Source organism: Sinohyriopsis cumingii, chromosome 5 (genome assembly GCF_028554795.1).
Source record: "Sinohyriopsis cumingii isolate HCF-2022 chromosome 5, ASM2855479v2, whole genome shotgun sequence".
Classification (NCBI taxonomy): Eukaryota; Metazoa; Mollusca; class Bivalvia; order Unionida; family Unionidae; genus Sinohyriopsis; species Sinohyriopsis cumingii.
Window position 1 is genome coordinate 83,811,827 of NC_142965.1, and position 23,963 is coordinate 83,835,789.

The 23,963-nt window shown below is 36.0% G+C and overlaps 1 protein-coding gene across 1 annotated transcript in view; it reads right to left on the reverse strand.

Annotated features, from left to right (window-relative positions):
- Positions 1-23,963, reverse strand: part of LOC149799642 (uncharacterized) — a 143,960-nt gene that overhangs the window by 84,697 nt on the left and 35,300 nt on the right. The window contains exons 3-6 of the mRNA XM_089958983.1: positions 11,133-11,236; positions 5,131-8,240; positions 2,545-2,640; positions 611-762 (exon numbers count right to left, since the gene is read on the reverse strand). Of these exons, the coding sequence (XP_089815109.1) occupies positions 611-762; positions 2,545-2,640; positions 5,131-8,240; positions 11,133-11,236 (3,462 nt within the window). The remainder of the gene's footprint in view (positions 1-610; positions 763-2,544; positions 2,641-5,130; positions 8,241-11,132; positions 11,237-23,963) is intronic.

Genomic DNA, 23,963 nt, shown 5'->3' on the forward strand with positions numbered 1-23,963 from the left:
AGTCTACCTGTTAGAAGCACATGAAAAAGAGTTTCAGCATCGTTCTGTACATGAAACTGACAATTCTAAGCTTCTGAGTTTCGATAATGTCAATTTAATGAAAATGATTGTCAGTTGCATGTCAAGAAGTATAAGCGCTCAGTTCTAACAATTAACAATGTTTTTGAATCTTTCAAAATAAACAATAATAGACAAATGGGTAAGAAATATAACCAACCTTGTGGTTGGCGCCAAGACAATGGAATCCAGGCTTTAGAAGTACATCACTTGTCTCTTCCTTGGCAGCATCATACAAAAGACATAATTACACCCCTCAATCGGGATTTTGTCATCTCATTGCCAACCACTATGCAGATTATATTAGTTCCTCCATTTTTGCTAATGAAGGCCAAAAATAAATGACCGGCTATATTAATAACTTTTCATCATTTTTCTCTGTAAAGTCATCAACTTTTTTCTTTAAAATGTCTTTTCAACTACCATGCTAAATTCCAAACAACAAAAATTTTTACTTCAAATATCCAATTTAATTCTGTATTCAAACAAGGTGATGGATATTCTAAGGTCTGATTTATATTCTTTACAACGTTATAACAAATTTGCTCTCTACCATTTCCTAAGCCTTTCCTCCAGATCTTTAAGTAAGTCTTCATTAAAATTCTGGAGCTGCGGCAGATAATCCAGGATCCGGTTTAGGGTATCAGCAGGGATCACTGGCCGTCCATGATGTTCTGCTGCCTTGGAAACAAATATTCGGAAATCCTGAAATAGCAAATGAGAGAGAGATCAGAAAGTTTCAAGTTGAAATTAGTTTATTTTCTATAGCACAGATATGACTAAGCATTGTTAATAACAGATCCGAGTCTAGACATATATGAAATTACTAAAACTCGAACTTTGTTTAATATTTTTTATCTGAAAAAAATTATACAGCAAACCTGTTTATCATAAAAAAACACTATTTACATTATTCAAATGACTTCAGCAGTCCTGGAACAAAAACGACAAATTTTGCCTGTGACCCTCAAAAACTTGAAACAGTCCTAGAACTGGTCTGTAGCATATTGACTTTAGTTTTATTGCCCACATGATAAAAAGACTCATTCTATCTACATCAGGAGTCTCAAAGTCAAACCACTCTGAGGGCTGCATGATGGCATTTTCAATGTCCCATGGGCCACATCACCTTTGTTATCTTTCATAACACCTTGTGATGCCAATCAGTTAGTGGGCCACAGGATACAGCTTGGTGTGTCATATGTGGCCCATGGGCTGCATGTCTGAGACCCCTGATCTATAACTGTACAATATATTAATGTTACTGTAACAGTAAGGAAATTGTTTCTTTGGCATTTACATAATTTAAAAAAAAGAGTGCAGTCTCAAATTTCATAAATTTATTTTTCTTTTTCCTCCTGTCAATCTGTATCCACAACTTTATTTCTAATACCATCCTTTGACCCTGGCGCATAATGGAACTAGACTGGTATAATGACATATCAAAAATGCCAACCAATACTTGACTTATCATCAAAAATTATGTTCAACAAATGGAATATATCAATAAAACAGCAGTTTCTCATATCCATCAGCAAATTGCACACTACAGGAAGTAAACAAAATTGATCAGAAAGAGCCATGCAATCAGTCTTAGTTTTGTATCTGCATGAAAAACTGTACAACTAACGTGATCCCATTTTATTGGTAAATGGAACATTTTAGGGTAGAAGCTTTCTGACTATTAAAGGCAATCATATTTCTAAAATCAAGAGAAGATCATTCCAACAGAGAAAAATGGGTACAACTAAGAACTTCCAAGAAATCATATGTTCTGTTAGCTCCCCTGCCTGACATATATACATCTTTTTATGAATTCTAAAATGACCCTGACCTTGCATGAAGGGAATGGATGGCATGGGTACATATATATTTGAAGGCTATGTTTACTGATTCTACAGTACATGTATGATAAAATCCCTTTCTGGGTTTAGGACCAATGACCAAACAGAAAAACTTAAAAATCTTAACCAGAGATTATTTTTACCTTGCCTGGAAAGGGATGCATGGATATGAAACGCCAATGCTTCTTCACTTCTTAATATGATAGATATCCTTTCCAGAGTTTGAGACCTTTGGCCATACTGAATTTTTTTAAATGAAAACATGACCTTACCTGAGAATTGAAATATAGTACAGATGCATGGTTATGAAAATGTTGTGTTTTTGAAAGCTAAACATCCCCAAGTCTGAGACATAAGAACATAGTGAAAATTCTAATAAATTGTAGACATTGCTAATAACGGAATAAATGACACCTAGATGTCGTAAAAAGATGAGATACAAAAGGGGAACTTTTACTTGCCATAGAATCTTTACTGTGCTGTATGACGAGCATGTATATCATTTTCTGTCTGCATGTAGGAAGAGTGTGGCCTATTGGGCTTGTGTTAACAATGAAGTAAACCTTTCCTATTTACCTTTCAGAATTAGGTCTTTATACAACCTATATGAATAAGTTATCACTCAGTTCTGGTTACAACTTACCAAATTAAGCAGTTTTAACACATCCACAAAGACTCTTTCCGAGGACACAATTTCCTTGGCAATTAGATACAGCTTCCTTTCTGTCTTTCTTGTGACCTGTGCAGAAACATTGAAAATACAAAATTTGCTTAAGAAAATTACACAAGGAAAAGCATTGCCATGCTTTGAACAGTCAAACATGTACAATCAGTCACTTCTAAGAAAAACTGCCTCAACAAAGACAGCTTCTTCAAAAACCAACTCCCTAAAGGCAGACTGCTAAACAATAGCCTTTCCAAAGAGAAGGTTGTTCAAAAGAGGTTTGATACAATGAATCTTGAAATGATGACTCTTTCATGACGTTGCAGGTTGATTGCTTATGACATGTACCCATACAAAGCAGGTTTAAATTCATAATATGACGTTTTCAAAATTTGTCAAAACATGTATATGACAAATGTTGTAATTATATCACACAATGTGCACCAAACTTTCTTGACTTCATAAAAACCGACAACTGTATTCAGAAATAGGTCATAAAATTAATATTTTCTTAACAATACATATCATTTAAAGATCAGGCTTCAATATACATGTATGTGGAATCCCTGCTGACAATTAAATCTACAGTAATCAAACACCATGATGGCCGTTACATACATGTATAACATTACATACATGTATCACAATAATAATTAATGTTGTGTAATGAAAAGCAATACTTCATAAACCTTGGCTAAATAAGTAAAGCTAAAAATGTGTCCATACGACATGGAGGCCCCTGCTGATATGAGACAATGCAACAAAGTTTTGATCAATATGCAAGGGCAAGATTCTATGTCAAACAGGGTTTATAAGTCTGTCAAACTGTTCAAAAAGAGTGAAAATTAAACCGACTAAGACCTACTTAATATTAAGCCTCTAGTCAAAGTCTGTTTTGATTAACGACCAAGGACTTTTTAAAATAAAGCCTCAAATAAAAGTCTCTTTTGATAACAATTATGGGGTGGTGATAACCAAGGTAGTGATTTTGGACCACACTGATTTATGCTGTCTCCAAGTAACAATTAATTTTTATGCCAAAAGGTCAATTGAGTGTGAGTGTTTGGGATTTAGATTTTTAACATTGCTGTAACAATTGTTTTAGTCATATCGCTATGATGTCTGCAATGTGGCAGTTTATAATGATGTCTAGCACTGGGGCATCAAGCCGCAGACATGTGGCATCATGTCACATCCAGTCACATTGTCCTGATACCAGGGCGACCAGTTCTAACACTAATCTCTTAATGCAGAGTGCCTAGCAAGGCAACTGCTAGTACCATTTTTTATAAGTCTTTGGCATGACTTGGCCTCAACCTCCCACATCCGAGGCAGACACTCTAACCAAGAGATCACTGGAGTGGTCAAAAAGGTCACCTGAAACTTGGTTTCTGACCATATACAGCTTGGTACTTGGGCCTAAAATCTACATCATATACAGGGTCACATCGATTAAAAAATAGTTCTGTAGCATATACTGAGGAGCCAATTTTGTCTGTCTGAGAAAAAGTGATGGTTCATGGGCCTCGACACCAAGGCTTTTTGAAGGGGAAGTTCTAAATACACTCAGACAAAGTCCCTGTACCAGATGAAGAACCTTTCGTTCAATGATTGATATGGCTGCTTTTAATTTTGCTAATGATTCTTCTTATCATATACCACAATGATTTAAGAGATAAGTGTGGTTTTACCAAGTACCATATGATCTCCATCTTTTTTTTTTGCTGTCTCTAATAATACGAGCTTTAACTCAATGTATAGGGTATTCATCAAGATTTTCAGTTCATGGATTGCCATTGAAATGCTTAAGGACCTTTTTCCATTCAAGCAGGACAGACTCATTATGCTATAACATATCCAAATCTATGTCGTTTGATAGCATATACTGTATGTCATCTCTGTGGATACATCATGGCATAAAGAATTTTATACACTCACACTGCACTCTTCACTCTGAATATATAATGTATGCCACCTTCAAAGACACAACATGGCATAAGAAAATTTTATACATGCACCTTGGTCTCTTCACACTGAATATATACTATATGCCACCTTTATAGATACAGCATGGCATAACAAAATTCTAAACACTCACCTTGCACTCTACGTTCTGAATATATACTATATGCCACCTATGTAGATACAGGCATAAAAAAATTATATGCTCACCTTACACTCTTCACCTTAAGTGTATCCAGTATGCCACCTCTGTAGATTTGAGTGTGACATAAAAAGATTTTGCACTACCTTACACTCGTTGCCTTAAATATATGCAGTATAAAACCTACATAGATACAGTTAGGCATACAAAAAATTCTGCACTTACCATACACTCTTCACCTTGAACATATTCAGTATGGCACCTCTGTAGATAAAGTGCGACACAGCAAATTTTCTATTCTCGCCTTACACTTTTCACCTTGAGTATATACAATATGCCACCTCTGTTAATACAGTGTGGCATAACAAATTTTCTACACTTACCATTCACTCTTCACCTTGAAATATACAGTATGCCACCAATGTATGTACAGTGTGGCATAACAAATTTTCTACACTCACCTTACTCTCGTCACCTTCTGCTTCTGATTCTGAAGATGAAAGCAGATCATCAGGCATATGGCTCCCATGGCTACCAGAATCTGAATGACTACTGATCAGGCTGATGCGGATATCTGGCTGCGTCTCAACCTTGTCACAACCTTCACTTGCATTACTTAGTGCAAGGCTGCCTTCAGATCCTGTCAAGCTATCACAGACTAAGATTTCCTTTTGTGAGGTACAACCTGCAGTTCTAGATTTACTGGCTTTACCAGTAAGTTCCCTTTTTCCACCAAGTTTAGGAGATTCTTCCAAGGAAACGCTCTTAATGCTGACTTCAGGTTCAAGGTAACCACTGGATACATCATCAGTGGAGCTGCTTCCTCCTGTTACAACACTAATGTTGTCAATATCATGAGTCACTGAGGACAAACTTAAACTATCCATGTACTGGGGTGTGCAATTTCTAGGAGGAAGTTTTGGAGGGGAGGAGGGAGAGTTATCAAGGGATGTTATGGAGGAAGCTTCTGGTGGCTTCAGAAATTCATTCTCATCAAGGTCATCCGGAATCTCATGATAATCATGATCTTCATCAGAGAAGTCCTTGATGTCAGCATCATTGATACAATGATAGACTGACACTGAGCTAGGGTCTTTCACATTATCAGCATTACTGACATCCACACATTTCCCTGTGTGGAGTAATGGAACCCTGCCTAAATTTCCTGACCCTATATTCTGTGCTACATTTGGAGGGGGTGGTGCCTTCCTTGTAGGCCTTGGTGTCCTATATGAATTAGGTTTGGATCCAGTTTCACTTTTCTTTACACCAGTCACACCAGAACTTAAACTAGAGTTTGACCTTCCATCGTTTATATTATTCTGTGCCCCTGTAGCACTACTCTTACTCCTCTGAACATCGGAAACTCTTGTGTCCACAATTTTACGCTGGCTAAGATCTGACTGGCTTCGCTGTATTGAGAGTAATTTTTTTCTTTCTGGTTTTGGTGGATGCTTTCGTGCAGGTCCCAAAGTCCTTGTTCCATCTTCTCTTTCAGCAAGAAAATAGCTGTCATTGGATTGGCCTAGCTTAACTCTATTGAGGCTTTGTGTGTAATCAGGAAGTGAAACAGTTTCCAGATCAGCTAAATGTCTTGGAAGAGCATTATTCTGTAAATTTTGTTGCAACTGTTCCTTTTTGATGCGAGGAGGCTTAACTGGAATATCATCTGCAACTGCATTATCGGCTCCAGAATCTAGTGACAGAGATCGACTTCTATAAATCTTATCCAGATTATTACAAGATGACGACACTTTTTCGGAGCTGTCTTCATTTAGAAGAATCTGCTGTTTGTAACTACTACGTGACAGAATTGCCTCAATTTCATTCAGCAAAGAAGATGTGTCAAAAATTTCTCCAGGAATACTTTCAAAACTTCCCTTGAGACTTGAACTTTCCCTTTTATCACATTCATCTGAATCTGAAATCCCACCTGTCCCTTTATGTATTGCTTTCCCTCCTTCTGCATCTGTTTTATAATTCTGCTGCTGGGGATTGTGTAAATCAATCTTTTTATTGTCATTTTCATCAGTCTTATTATTGTCATTATCATCAACCTTATTATTGTCATTATCATCAATAGTTGCATATGTATCACAGTCTTGTACAGTTAAAATTGCAGATTTTGGCACATTAACATCAGAATCATTTAGAACCATCTGATGTCTTTCTATACTGTTCCTTGTGTTCTCTAACATATCTTTAATACGCTCTCTTCTTGCAGTAAAACTTTCCCCAGATGCTCTATCTGAGGAAAGACTACTTCCTGTTTCCTGAATTTTATTAACATTAACATCTGAATCCTTTGAATCTGTCTTCAATGAGAGATTTGAGGAAGCACTATTTAAAGACAGGGTCTCATCCAACTGATCTGAATGTCTGCTCAAGGACAACCTTTTCCTTGGCACTGGTCTTGGTTTTTCGATTGGTTTTGAATTCACATGTGTAGGCGTGGGATGAACCTCCGCTAAAACTCTGTTTACTGATGGTACTAAAGTATCACCTGAATCTTGTTTTGAATTTTTTCTCACAGTCACAAAAGATTCATCAACCAGATGATTTCCAGTGTTGTCTACTTTATCTGGTGTTAGGCAAGGTTCACTGTTATGACCTTGACAATCTGAATTATAATTTTCCTTTGCATTTTGACTCCCTATCTGTCTAGTTATAGCAGGTGATAATTTGCTACTACCTGAAATGCCATCTCTATAATCACCCTTTGTGGAAGGTCTATCTAAACTAAGTCCATTAACATTTTCAGAACTCCCAAGTTCTTGATTAACTGTACTCTGGGATATTTTCCCTATCACTGTCTTTGATGGAGGTTTGGGAGCAGGTCTCCTTGGAACTGGTTTCTGTTGGGATGGCTTGCATTGCATCACTGGTTGTTGTTTAGAAAATGAATGCTGTATCTGTGATTCTGAAGATGTCTGGTCATCACAATTAGAATCTGCTGATTCTGCATTTTTTAAGTTACAAGGGTCTGAGATTTTCCCTACTATTTTGTTTTCCTTCATATCAAGCACATACAACTGTGTTGAAGTGGGACCATTTTTCAGAACCTGACGTTTTTTGGGCAATACACCCAAAAAATTGTTTTTATTTTCACCTTTAATGCTTTCATTGTGCAATGATGAAATGGAATCTTTGTTATTTTCTAATGTACTTTCTTTAGAAAGCCATGTGTCAGAAACCACATTTTTGTCTGAGGTAATAAAACTGTTGTCTGAGTGAAAAGCTGCAGACTGACCAATGCAATTTGATTGCAAAGGTGAAGTGCTTTCAATAGATTTTATGCCTGTATAAGCCAAAACTTGAGGAGAACAAGTGGGAGAGTGCAGATCTGTACTTGATGACCTTTTGACTCCTCCTGGACCCCTGGGTGGGGTTTTGGGCAACGGGGGTGGTTGAGCCTTAGAGACCACTGGAGGGTTTTTGGGCAAGGAAGGTAGTGACTTTTGACATGTTGGGCCCTGTGGTGGGTCCTTTGGAAGTGGAGGTGGAGGACCTTTGGGTCGAGAAAATGACTGCCCATTGGTTGCAGAGAATGACTGTTCAGATGAGGCATCTTCTGAAAAATACAAGGAATAAATCCTAATTAATCTTCTACAACTGAAACAGGTAACAAAATGAAAACACATACACATGATATGTTAACAAGAGGATTAAGTGGGCCTGATATTTCTTACCTGGATTACCGGTAAATAATTTAAGAATTTCCCATATCACTATGCAGGCTTACTTAGTACTGTAAGAATATAACCCTACTTTGCTTGAGTTGGATCAAAAAAATTTCCAAAGATAAAGGCATAATTAACATTGATACTTAATTGTTCCCAATCAAGCTAGCTGAACCTATTTACAAATATTTAATGAAACTGAATGAGAACATTGGAAAAAAAATGAGCCAATCAGATGCAAGACCACCTCATGAACATGCACAAATCTCATTTTCCTAATACAATGATGATATAAGCTGGTATTATGTAAAGCCAATCAGATACAGGATTATATCATACATGTGCATAGAACTTTCTCATAACCCAACTCTTCCAACATACTAAAGTACTACCCAAAACCATCCAGAAATACTTATCCAAGTGACAACAAACTCAGCCAATCAATTGCAAGATCATGTCATTAATATGTGTGAATCTCATAATCTTCCAACATCCTGATGGTATAAACTATTTGCCAAGTTTGAACAAAATCCTCTCTCAACAACACTGTCTCTTGAGTGGTACAAGAACTCAACCAATCAGATGCAATATCACCTCAGTACAGTAAATAATCCTAACCTGAAACAAAACTTCTCAATCTGCTTATAATATCTACCTATGTACATAGTTTCATTACAAAAACAAATCATAAATACAGTCTACCGAGTGGCAAGAAGCTCAGCCAATGCAAGATCATGTAATTAATATGCACAGATCTTGCTTATAATAAAACTCACTAAATATCTTCATGATAACGGTCTATTTACCAAATCCGATAAAAGTCAGACCAGAAACAGTTGCTCAAGTGTTGACAAGCTCAGTGCCAACCCAATGCAGCATCAGCTCATTAATGTGCACAGATCTTGCATATTATAAAACTACTGAATTGCTGAAGTATTGACAAGCTCTGCCAACCAAATGCAGTATCAACTCATTAATATGCACAGATCTTGCATATTATAAAACTCACTGGATTGCTGCGTTGACAAGCTCGGCCAACCAAATGCAGCATCAGCTCATTAATATGCACAGATCTTGCTTACTAATGAACTTGTGTGACATCTTGACGATAAAAACATTGCTCTTTGGGAAATGACACTAAGTTTTAAAGATGTAATATTTATCAGCAACTATTGCATTGATACCCTTTACCAGAATGCCAGTCCCAAGTCCAAGCCAAATATCCTCTCCTCTAATTAGTAACAGGAGGCCAGAAAAAAAACAAGAACACAATTCCAGTCTAGTTCTTGAGTCACATCAACATATGGAATTTTTTTTTAACTTGTATCATGACTACAGGACATTAGAGCAGGGCTGCGGGAAATCTTTGCAACAGATGCTGGAAAGTATTACATACTTACTTTAGGTTTAATCCACCCACCCCCAGAAGCAACATTTTAAAGTAATATAATGCCTGCTACTACTGTAATGTTGAATTTACAAGTTAGAAGGGAGACTGACTGAGGTCAAAAACCCATCTAAAGATAATGCACTTACCCTTACTATAGGAGTGTTACTAACTTTAAGCTGACAGATAACCTGGACACATGCTGTGCTGTTATAATTGGACTAATGAGTAAATGTCTGCTGTGCCAAAGACCAAAGGTAAAATATTGAAAAGCAAAATGAGACTGCCAGAAGGTCACAGCTCATATGACAACATCCAAAGAGGAGTGATTCAAGTAAGTCCAACATGCAGCAGTATCCCTCACTTCATGAGCTTTAATTCTCATAAAAGAAAGGTCCCTCTTGACGAGGGAGTGATAAGCTCTCTTGATACAGTAGTGAGGACAATCCACTTGGAAATGGATGCTGCCAAAATAACAACAGAACCAATGAGAGGGCAAATGAGGTGATCATGGCCTTTTCTTCTGTATTTAGAGGAAGCCAAATAAAACCATAAAGCTCTAAATGGCTGATCTTCATCATTCCAGACATGAGAGAGCCAAAGAATTTTAGTTGGAAGAGAAGCCATTAATGTGTCTGATTCATAGCCAGATGCAGAGAAGAGAAACTGAATCATAGCTACTACTGAACCATAAAAAAAAAAACATTTTCTTCTGGTATGGCATGAATTTCACTCCCTCTCCTTATTGATCTTTTTAAGTCATATTGCCAATTAGACTGCATATAAATATGATAGTTTTTAAACATGCACCAAATGTGTTTATTTTAACTCAGAAAATGTTCTACTTGAAAATAACTTATTGCTTAAAACCAATGTTAAATGCAAATATGCATACTATGAAATAGTGGGCATAATTCAAATAAATGAATGAAAACAACACACACACGCATATATGCAACTAGAAAGAAAAAGAGAGGTGGCTCAGTCCTCATAATGACCACCCATCAGCCCCAACTGTGCACCCGTGAGCCCCAACTGTGTACCCCTCAGCCACAACTGTGCACCCCTCTTAAAACAACTGTGTACCCTCTGCTTCTTTAAAGCACCTCTGCTTTCTTGAACAAAAAAATCTGCATGCTCATTACATTCGTATAAATGAATACAAAATTCAAAACACTGCAATGAAGGGGTAAGGCAAAATCCAGAAACATGGTTAGTTATCAATAAATTTGGCAATTTCCAGACAAATTCAGCAGAAATTCAGAATTCACATAGCTCCCAAACATATTTTCTAAGAAAGGGAAATAATAACATTCTCCTTATCAGGGCTAACAAGAGTTACATGTTGTTAAAACTGAGACTGAAATGTAAATGGCAGATACATAAGAAGTATTACCAGCTTTCCTCCCAGTACTACTGACAAGATTGGCTGGTTTGGAAGCAATAACAGGTTTTTTGGCCAATGGTGGCTTGGGCTTGTCAGAAATGGATGGTCGAGGTCTGTAACAAGAAAACAAAATCAATTATTAATTCAACATTAGTATAATGTCAAGAGCAAGGAGTTCTCCAAAAATATGACCTAGTTCTGCTACACAATGCACAATTAATTTATCCTGTTAAAAATTTTTTATATGAATGATATAGAAATGTATTGATCTGAAGATCATCAAATTGTATCCATTAGACTGGCAATATATCCATAAATTTTAATACTGATGTTTATTCTTAATAATTATGACATTGTACATACCCCATACCATTCTATTTTTGAACTGCCAAGATAAAATATACCAGAAATACTCGTTTATAAGTCAGATCCAACTCCAAACAGGACAGACACAGATTTTCCAATGCGCCAGCACACCAGAGTCTATGCAGCTTGTTAGGAGTAATCAGTAGAACAAACATCCCAGACCTTTATCTGCTGGCATATTATGCAATGGCAGATCAGGGTCTATGATGTTTGTGGTTGGACCTGACTTATAAATGAGTATTTATGGTTACCCAGTGAAATCTTCCCATTTGCACTGTCTTCAGCTTTACTTGCCTCTCATAAATTCTTCCTCCAAATTTCATCAAACAAAACCCCCCTCAGGATATCTAAGCAAATTGTTTGGGAGCTACAGTGGTTCAGTGGATGGCATGCCAGACTTGTGACTGAAAGGGTGCAGGTACAAATCATAGCATGTAACCAGTCTGGGTCAGATACCATAGTGTATAATTGAAGAAGGTACTTTACTCCAACTGACTGCATTAAATAGCATATTTGCATTGATATGCCATAAAACACCAAACTAACTAAGCATATTTTTTATTTTAACAATTTTGCTTTGTTTAGGATTAAAATCATTCACTCTATATTAAGTACAGGCTTGGCACACTGCTCAAACACTGCTCTGCTTCGACTCTCCTTAGGAAAACAACATAATTGTATTATTTACAATATTAGACTGCTCCGGTAACCAACTGGTTATAGCATCCACCTCTGAAACAGGAGGTCGCCGGTTCAAACCACAGCCGAGTCATACAAAAGACTTACAAAAATGGTACTAACAGCTGCCTCGCCAGGTCCTCAGTTTTAAGAGGTTAGTGTTAGGACTGGTTGGCCTGGTGTCAGGATAATGTAACAGCATGGGATGTCATGCTACATGTCTGCAGCATGATGCCCCAGTGCTAGACATCACTATAAACTACAACACTGCAGACATTGTAGCGATATGATGGAAAAATTGTTAAAGCTACGTTAAAAATCCAAATCACACAACAAATACACATCATTACAAACCGAAGAAATGTTAGCTTTATCTAGCATTATTCATTTTGTGGAATCTAAAGGCATATGTGCCATCCTGCATTTTGTAAGAAGCATCTACTGACTATTGGAGGCCACCTTTTTGCCTGGGATGCATCCTGTTATGTCATTTCTGCCAAAAATGTCTTGGACTTATTACAGATTCATATATTAAAAAGTACAACACTGTATTGCAAGGGTTTTACCATTATTGGCTTTGTTTTGTGTGCCCTTGGATGTATGGAAACTTACTCAGCCACGAATAGCCAGGACTGTGTTGATGTAAAGCTAAATCACCCCCACCCCCGAAACCTTGCATTAACTAATTGCAGGCTTTTACTTTCGATGTACCGAAGTATTCCAAGGTGAATATGTGAAGCAATTTATAAGGTGTAATGTGCCAAATATAGCATTGCTTCACACATTTCATTAGAATCAGCAAAATACAATCTTTCAGGTTTGTGATAGGGGTCTCTCTCTCTTCATCATGATTTGTTCTTAAAATAAACACACTTTGTTAAATTGTACCTGAAATCAAGCTGATCTATTCTGCAGCACACCTGAATGTTAAATACAGCCAAAAGAATCCAACTAATAGCTGCTTTTACAACAATCACATAAACAAGACTATAAACATTATATATATATATATATATATATATATATATATATATATATATATATATATATATATATATACACACACACACACACATATATATATATATATATATATATATATATATATATATATATATATATATATATATATATATATATATATATACACACATATATATATATATATACACACACACATGTATAGTGTGATTTATAAATTTTATAAAAGTCAGTTTGCCCAAGGCAAGCTAAATGAAATTTTTTACTTTCCTTTGAAAATTTAAGCTTGCATCACCATTAGAAAAACAAAACGATAAAATATGGGATATTTTAAGAGAATCACATTGCAGTTATTTATACTTTTGTTTCATGTGTGGGTGGGTAGGTGGGTAGGTGTGATCTGGATTTTTAACATAGTTTTAACAATTTTTCAATCATGTTGCTATGATATCTGCGGTGTCAGCAGTTTTAAGTTATGTCTAGCACTAAATCATGACACAGACATGAAGCATGATATCCCCCCCCCCCAATCACATTATGCTGACACCAGGCCAACCAGTCGTAACATTGACCTCGTAATACTGAGTGCCAAATGAGGCAGCTTTTAGTGCCATTTATTTAAGTCTTTGGCATGACTTGGTGACCTCCTGCATCCAAGGCTGACGCTCTATCTACTAGCATCTACAAAGATGTCACACAGATGCACCCCCAAAATGTTGTCACCAGCATATAGATCAAAATTCTGAAAGTACTGGGCACATATCACAATACATATATCAGTGCCTTTGTTTATCATTTACATGTATTTGTAGCACAGTTTTCTTCTGCATACCTGGCAAAAGTTTCTTTCATCTGCTGTATTTCATTTCCATCATGTAGTCAAGGTTAGTCACGCTTTTTCTTGCACAGGCGTGACCATGGGAATATTTACTATTTAAAACAAGTTTGGACTAATAAGGAATATTTAAACAGTTATACTGTAATCAAAATATCTGTATGCATAAGGGATTTGCCAACTTTCCAGTCCTAAAGTTAGCTTCGGGCAGTTTGTTAGATTGTTAATTCTAAACAATGGCTTTTCATAGCTTGTTTTGATGCACGTTGCCGATGATGAGTGGGTGTTAAGTGCCATAAACAGAACTGGCGAGATTTCTTTGACAGGTGTGTGTTTGGAAAGGCTCTAAAGATTAACTACTTGGAGGATTTGGTTCAAAGTGGGTTTTTTTCACATTATGAAAATGTAGAATCCACAAGCAGCATTTATGATATGCTGTTTAGAGGATGATAACTGGAGACTAGATAAATACTGTTTGGCAAACAAACGGATAAAAATAAAGCTATCAAATCAATCTCAAGAGTCAGATTATCAAATATTTTCATGTATGTCGCCGATTTAAAGGTGACTACATGATAATTGTTAAATAAATGAATAAATCACTATAAACAGCCACACTGCAGACATCACAGCAATATGACTGAATTTTTTTTTAAAAACTATGTTAAAAATCAAAATCACACATACACACACATGCTTGTAAGACAAGTCCTAACAACAAACAATACAGACCCTGATCTGTAGTCCCACAATGCACAGGTAAATCAGAGTCAATCTTGTTTAACTGATTAGTCCTAACACTGCCTGCACATTATGCAATTGCCGATATGGGTGGTCTGTGAAATCTGCAGTGGGACTTGCCTTAAAATCAAGCATCCATGATACTTACAAAGTACATTGACAGTCAGTAATGGGTTGAAGAGGGGGGTAGGGGTAACTGGAAAAAGCAAGGATAGAAACTGCTTTGCCACAGACTAATTTAAAATGCTTGCTTGACAAATGCTTATATATTCTTTCATAGCTGAAAGAAATAAAATATGAACAAATTAACACCTGGGTCTGGTTATGTGAGAAAGCTTGCCAGTTAAGCTTCTTGTGGTTCGATGGTTCTTTCCAGGGTTCTTCCTCCACCATTTATACTGGCTGTCATGTAAAGCCTGTCTTGTGCTGGAAATGACATTAAACCCTACAACAACAACAACAACAACAATAACAGCTGGGTCATTATCAGGAGTCAAATTACCAGAGTAAAACCTCGACTGAGAGACCAGTGCAATGAAAGACCACCTGTCCTGAGAGACCACATTCTTCATACACAGATTTATTGATTATATAGTGTTATTACCTGTCATGAGACCACCTGTCTTCAGTGACCATTAAGTTTTGGCAGAAAGGATGGTTTTCAAGAGAGATTCTACTGTACTGCTTCAGATTATGCAAATACAAATAGAAAACGTTAATAACTTCAAAATTCTGCACTTGTACATGGTTTATAATAACTGAATCAATGCCATTTAATGGAAACAATTAGAAACTCTATCCTTCTCCCCATATATCTATTAGGCTTACTACACAGATGACTATTAATGTACATAACACTACACATACCTCACTCATCTTGGGATTGTTTCATTTGCTGGTAGAATTCAGTTTGTAACACCATTTCTACTCACTTATAAGTGAACTCCACCTGCAAACTACACAGACCCAACCTACCACTGCACAATGCACCAGCAGATCTGGGTCTGTACAGCTGGCATGGAATAATCAGTAGAACAAACAAAACAGACCCTCATCTGCAGGTGCATTATGCTACAGCAGACCAGGATCTTTGCAGTTTGACGTATATATGGTACACGTCTTTGATGAATATCTCTGACAGTAGAATATCCTTAGGACTGTAGTGATATTGTTTCCTACTGTTATTATGTACAGCTTTACCTCATTATAACATACTTCATTATAAGTGTTCTTTAAAGTAAAATGATACTAATCAAAGGTTATGTCAACAAATATATTGTTTAAGGTTAGCTACAATTTAATGAAATTGTTATGGTGTGTAATGCATGCAATAATCAATTCTCACCAACTTCTGCCTGTCCTAACAATTCCCCATTCAATGTGTATAACATAGATACATATGTACTTTAAGAAAAGAATCAACAGAAAATTCCAAGGAAACAATCTTTGTAAGCAGAGATGTGGAAATGTATAATTCCAAAAAGGTAGTTCTTGCATTAATGACATTCAGGGGTATTTTTGTTTTACCCATTTACTGGTTTTGTAAACATATTCTGGCAGTAAACTAAAATAAGCCAATTTCACATGCAAAATTTTAGGCCTTAAAAACAGTGCAGGGTGCTTTAAGAGTTCAAAATGAAATACATTTTGTTGTATCTAGTATTTTCAACAGCATCAGTTTGTATTCTAACGTAGGTTTTATTCAATTAATGAGATTAACACCCTCAAGCTCATCAGTTTTTATTCAGTTAATGAGATTCACAGCCTTCATCATTAAAGTGGTTAATAATATTAACGACCAGTAACCACCTATATTTTATAGATTTATGGGGACAGGTGCTTGTTAAATCGCTATACTGCAATGGTTTCTATTGTCTGTGTCAGGAGAGGAAGTGATTCTTAATTAAGCCTTCGTTTACATAGCTGTTAGACGACTAAAAAAGGGACGGTTAACTTCAATTTCATATTGGAACTGTCAGAATTGAAATTCCCCAGAACAGTTATTTGGGAAAGTAGGGGTCAGGCTGACCCCAATTTTAGCATCTAGTTATAAAAGGCAGTAAATGTATTTAACCCTGATTGGTTACACTAAAAAAAAGGAACAACTACCATGACGTTGAAGTGAACCGGAATGCACAGGTTATGAAGCTGTACAAGGCAATGATTTCGATTGTTCACTCAGTTGTATGATGAAACAATTCTATCACTTAAACAGATCGGCTACTGATATAAATATATTTGTGTTTGAAGTTTGGTGAAAGATTTATTTTGAAAAAAGTGTATCTTTTTAATGTAATGTGTTATCACAATTGTTTATGTAATAGATTAAATTATTGTTTTCATATACAGGGGCTCGAGTCATTCTGTTCTATATATCTGCTCTGAGATCTCTATTTATTCTACCTATAAGTTTACTCGATCCAGGCAATAACACCGAGGGTGATCATCTCCTAGATAATGAGAACGGGGAAAGCAGACACCTTGTATTAAAGTAAAATCCGCCGAGTAACCCACCCACACAAGGTGGGCTACATGTACAATACATCATTACTAGGAAATGGAGAGAGAAATCAGTAGCAGATAATGCTCCAGTCATTCCTGATTTTGCCTTCTCTTTTTATGTGTGATAACATCAACCACATCCTAACACATCCACTGTGAGATGGTTTTGTTAAAAGACAAACAATGCTTTTACTATCATCTAAAAAGGCATTGTACTGATTTATCATTTTCCCTGTTGGGGTCACTTGGTACTTGGCAGTGGTTTAATTGATTTTTATTGTCTAGGAAATGATCAACCATGGTATTTATTGCCCAGTTGGAGTAAATAATAATATATTTAACTAATGGAAGGAATATCAGAGATCAGAGAAATAGAACAGAACAACACAAACCCCATATGTAAAATATAACAATTTAATCAATTACATAAACAAAATGAAACTGAACATGACATTTGAATAAAAACGTTCTCTTAGAAATAAAATTACCAAGCTCTAAAAAATATGCAATTAGCATAGCAATAAGACAAATGTCATCACAGACTCGAGTGAACAGTTAAACTCTGCCAGCATGCCTGCATAACCTGGTTATTTCCAGTCCTTTGAAAATCAATGATGATAACAGGTCAGCGTTGCCATATTCCTTTCCCTTTTCTCTCTCTCCAGCTTCTTTCAGGGCATCAACCATAATTTGGTTGTCTGCTATCTTTTCTCACTGTGTGATACACATACATGGAGCTATTTTCCCTTTAAGTGCCCTTCTGAGACTGGCTCTCTTTTCTATGAAACTGAATCTCTCTTTGTACCCTGAAGGTCCATGTCCCTCAACTTCCAGACACCAGTCCCTTGCTTATAACAAGAAATACTTGTTATTTCCTGGAGTCAACTTCTTAGCTTCCTGAAGAAACTTAGACTATTTCGCCATGGAAATTACTTTAAACATTGGATTTCATCTGTGAACCCCCCCCCCCTTTTGCTCAGCCAATCAGGATTAACTTTACCTAACTGCCAAAATTTTAACATGCCCATCAAAGTTAGAATAATTCTCTCTATTCCACCTTTATTAATAATAATATCAGGAAAAACTCTTTTTATGACACTCTTTTCAAATGGCACAAATTGTTTCTGGATTGTCTCCATGTTGTCATTTCCCCTCTACTTAACCTCCCCAATTCACTTCACCTCTCCATCTGTCTGACATTATCCCAACTGATTCCAATTAAAAATTAATCATTCCCCTTGCAAGAGCATCATCCCCCATTGCAGGCTTGTGATTTATTGTGGGCCTAGCCAGTTACAAGTCCAAGTTAATTGTACATGTCACACTGACTGTCAGAAGATTCCCTCATATTTATGGTGCAGTAATCATCTCTCATAATTCCCTGTTACAGTAGTTCCAACAACATGATACCATATTTCATCATTATCGTACTTCATCATTACCATACTTCATCAAGTACTGTATTTCATCATTGCCATACTTCATCATTACTGATACATAAAAGCTAATGCCAGTAATTATGTTCTGGTGACTGGTACCAGCCTGGCAAATTGTGGCACTCCAAAAATCCTGAATCATAGAATGGTGCTGAGGATCAGACAAAATATTTAACGACTAACCATTGGTTTCTTCTCACCAATAATCAATTAAAAGCTAATTTATTTGTAAATATGATGTCTTGACAAAACTAGGGTATTTTCTTGAAAAAAATGTATTTAAAAAAACTTTAATGGCACAGAAATTGATTTTACACAAAAATTAATCACACAAATCTTTATCACTGAATTGTTCATTTCACTGAGAGTTTTAAATTTTCAACCAAATCAATGAATCAGAACACTGCTATGACAGATTATAGTTAGTATTCTATATTTAATATCTTATATACACCATGGCATCTTACTCTGGGATTGACAAAAATACTATATCTAGAAAATCATGCCAAAAAACAACTGAATATATGAAAATCATGCATAGAATGCTTAGTCTTCATTAAATCACTCCTATATTTTTTAAAATAAAATCTCCACTTTTTAAATGGGGGTAGGGGAATTCCTAACATTTCAGTTCTGTAACAGAGACAGTATTTTGTTTCACTGTACATACATAATTGTGTTCTAGTGATATGCAACTGATGCTAAATGCTGCTTGTTTGGCTCTGAGGATAATATCATCTAAGTTCAAAGTCCTCCACAGGTTATATCACCTGCTGGAAGACAATTTCAAGCAAATTTACATGTATGGTTGGCAATTTGGCTATCAAAATCTGCCACATCAAAGAAAATGAATTATACATGTATATGCCAATACAATAAAGTCTGTCCCTTTTGTCAATAAAATGTTGTCCTTTGAAACAGGTACATGTAGACTCGATGAAGAGGTCTGACCAGCATTACATTATATGAAACAAAATAAAATGTGGTCTGTCACAACAGCTCTATTTCAAGGCTGGTTTTAATGTATTAACACTGACAGGAAGACTGTTTGTGTTGCGCAGTCTACTGATTTACAGTGTAATATTGTCACAATATAATATTTTCTTGAGATTAAAATGGCCACTGAAACACTGTGTGAAAAGGCCTGCAGGAAGGTTTGATAGAGTTTCAGTTTACTTAAATGTATCTGTCCAATCTGGAACCTAGGAAGATTCCTGTGAGGAAGTAAAGCAATCTGACAGCCTGAGGTCAGAAGTAATGAGAGCACACATTCTCATCCATGGCATTATTCATTAAGATTCTAGACTGGGTCTTATCTCAATGATGTGCAATTTACTGACTACCCTGACTGGTTCTGTGACTAATTATCTCTGATTTTTTATTTTTATAGCCCAAAGGTCTGAAGTCAATTGCAGCTAAAGGTGCTGATTCATGAAAGATTCCAAACTGGCTATCAGTTGATTGATGTGTCCAATTCAAGACTGGTTCTGTAACCTATCATCCATGATTTGGGGGCTGGAGGTCTGAGGTCAAGTAATGGAGTGAGGTCATATATGCTATTCATCCCTGGACTGCTTAAGTAAATTTATACATGTACCTTATAACTGCTCATGATGCATGAAACAAGGCTTGCAATAATGAAACAAAACAGATGTCAATAATAAATAATATGTTACTGACGGAAAATCAAAGCTATTTAGGCTATCTAAACTAAGGAATGAAGTAAATTTCAAAATACAGCAAACCCTCTCCAAACACACTCCAGATTTTGAATATGTAACACAATGTTACATCTTCACATAATTATATATTTTCATTATGCAGTATATTAGTTCAGCATTAGTGGACACCTGTTGATAAGCAACAGAATGAGTACGTTTTTCATTATGCCTGTCCGCTATTTACAGGTCATGGTGAACAAATGTATTTCAGAGCATAAACTTGTTGAAATTGTTCCTCAAAGTCCTAACGGTTTGAAGTTGTTTTGGTGATTTTTTACATGACTTGTGGCAGGGAACAGGCCTATGAAGATGATTGTTTAACTGAAGGATCCGCTTGCTATACAGGATATACAATATGTATATATATTGGGCTACTTGTTAGTAATTAATAATTATTATTATTTTGACTTTGTATGCAGATGATAATCCATCTTCTATTGATCCACTGCGTTAAATAATTCAGAATGTTCACTTTTTTTTATCAACCACTTTTAGAAAAGAACACTTGAGTATTCAGTGACTGTTGACCTCTGAATTGGTGACATGGAATCCAGCATCACCCCAAGGTGAGATCAATGCATCTCAACCACATAGCAAAGTCTATATCAACAGGAAATGACTAATCCATTGTCGAGTTAAGATGTGACACTCTTGCCTTGAAAGAGGGATTATACTTACATCAATCATCTGGATGCAAATGTCAATCCAAAATAAATGTATTAATTACTATATAATTTCTGCCACCAGTTAAGTCCAAAACAAAGGAGCTGAAAACAACTTGTTGGTCCAAAACTTGCCCTGAAAAAGGCACAACATATTTTTGCATACAACCTGCATTTATGTCCAAGTGGGGAATTTTCTTTTTCCTACCCCCACCCCCACCTCACAAGAAAAACAGGTGACCCAAGAGGGCCAGCTTATTGCTCATCTGGCAACTGACAAGCATAAAGTTGTAAAAACAAATTCATACATATGGTGCAAGAAAAGTTTGGAACTAATTGCTGCCACATTGTCTATCAGGCCTAAATTAAACCAAAGAGTATTTCTGGTTACATGCTAAAAAGAATTGGATTGATTGGTCAAAATATGATCTATTTTAAGCAATTATTTCTCCTTCTGTTTAGCAAAGTGAACCATAGCTGTACTACCTAACTTTATCCCTTTGAAGAACCTGCCAGCACTACTAAACAAAAAATGATGTTTCCTGATGTTAGATATGGACTGTCTATATATTTACATAATGATTTGTGTCTGTCAGATAAAACATCCTGTGAATTGCAACCAAACATAATTAACAAACAGCATGCAATGGGAGCCATTACTGAATCATACTTTCTAGTCTATGTCCAGAAGGTTCTAAAAATTTACTGGGAGAAACAGCAAACATCTAAAGTATGATGTATAACACTGCAAACATAGATGAAATGAAATGTGATCCTGTCAAAACATTCTGAAAATCGGGAACATGTTAGCTGTACTTTTTTCTGTTTTTGGGTCAAAAAATGTCTCACTATGGCATTTTGAAAACTGAAGGGTCCATATATTTAAGTTTACAAGGGTATGCATATTGGGCTATTGCACTGCATTTTTACTGAATGCCAAAAATACCAAATATAATCTGTTTCAACTAGACCTGTGCTTTTGGATGAACCCCTATTTATGAAGAGTCATGGGTCTCTTTTAGACCTTATGCACTGCTCTATCTTTCAAATATGGCCACACAAAAATTCACTTCCTAATTTGATCTTTATGTCACAAGTCTCTTTACCTTCTAAATATCAATCAAAATACATTTTCTTCCTTATTTGTCCTTTATGTCTTGAGTCTTGTTAAGCGATGCCTTTACATTCCAAATATCAATCAAAATATATTCACTTCCTGGTCTGTCCTTTTTGTTACAGGTAAGCTGGTTACCCTTCAAGAAAAATTTCCTTTAAAAAAGTAATTTTTGATCTGCGCCAATCTTGACCAACTGACATCAGTGTTTAACTGCACATAAGCATTGGAAATACTACTGAAGTGTCAACACAATGGAAACTTCATCCAACCACATTACCTTCTTCAGAACTTGGAGTTAAGCTACCAATGCAAGGATTCTTGATTAAATCCAGAATGGCTCTTCACTAACAAAGGTTAACTTCTATATCTGCAAATAATCTCAACAGCAGCCTTTTGAAATAAGGCACATCATTTGCTGATAAACTCACTCAACCAAATGTTTATTTTTACTCACAGCTCACTGGGAATGTGCACCTGTACTTTGTTTATCTGAGTGAAATTTAAATAGCTGACATTCCTTCTTCAAGTCTGTTTTTACATGCAGGAGGTATATTTATTTTCTTGTATACAAAAAAGAAATTCATGTGGTAAATGCACCAAGTTAAATATTCCAGAGTTTTGCCATTAAAAAAACACAAAAACAAAACAGAGCATTATATATTAAAAAAAACAAGGACAACAAAAACTGACAACCATACTGAAAAAGGAGGCTATGAAGTATGACATAAGTATGATAAAAGTATGACAACACTATGCTAATTTAACTGAATAGAATAAGAGTACACATATCACTAAAATAGTCACTGGTAATAATATTCCAATTATGGATGTTTTTATGTAAATGTGACTTTTTCCAGATGCCATTCTGTGATAGTGTTTCTATAACATATATCCCCACACTCTTCCCTAATCTGTCACACTGATTCCAAAGTTCTGCTACTAGGGTAAATTCCCCCTTGGGTAAGAGTGGACCCAGGGGCCAATATTAATTATACATCTGAATTCAGCGTCTCATGCCCAATAAATGAACCAATAGTTATAGGGAGGAGATCACAATAGTTTCTATGTTATGATCCTGGAGCCATAACTGTTTGCCCTTTGCACCATGACCCTGGGGTCTCATATTGCCCTGGAACCACAACTGTTTGCCCCATGCAGCATGACCCTGGGTTCTGATTTTAAAAGCCCATCTAACATGTTGACACTTGGATCAAAGATCACGAACACCAATTCTCCTTCATATAAATCTCATAATTTAGAAATTATTTTATACTTAATGAAAACCACCCCTACCCTCACAGCCTCATTCCCAATGGGTACATGCACATCTACATCTCTCCCCTAATCATATCCCAAAGTTTAAAGTTTCTGTCTTGAGCAACAGTGTGACGTTTCATAACAGTACAAACATATGCATGCATGTAAAGCAGGATCACATAATCTGAATTAAACTCCATAATGCTGTTAATAGTGCAGACCAAGATCAGACAGCACATTATGCCATGGTAAACCTTGGTCTATGCTATTCACATTAGACTGTACAGTACACTATGCTATGGTAAATCAGTGTTTATACTATTCACATCAGACTGTACATTAAATTAAGCTATGGTAAATCTGTGTCTATGATATTCACATGTGACTGTACATTAAATTATGCTATGGTAAATCTGTGTCTATGATATTCACATGTGACTGTACATTAAATTATGCTACGGTAAATATGTGTCTATGCTATTCACATTAGACTGTACATTTAATTATGCTAAGGCAAATCTGTGTATATGCTATTCACATCTAA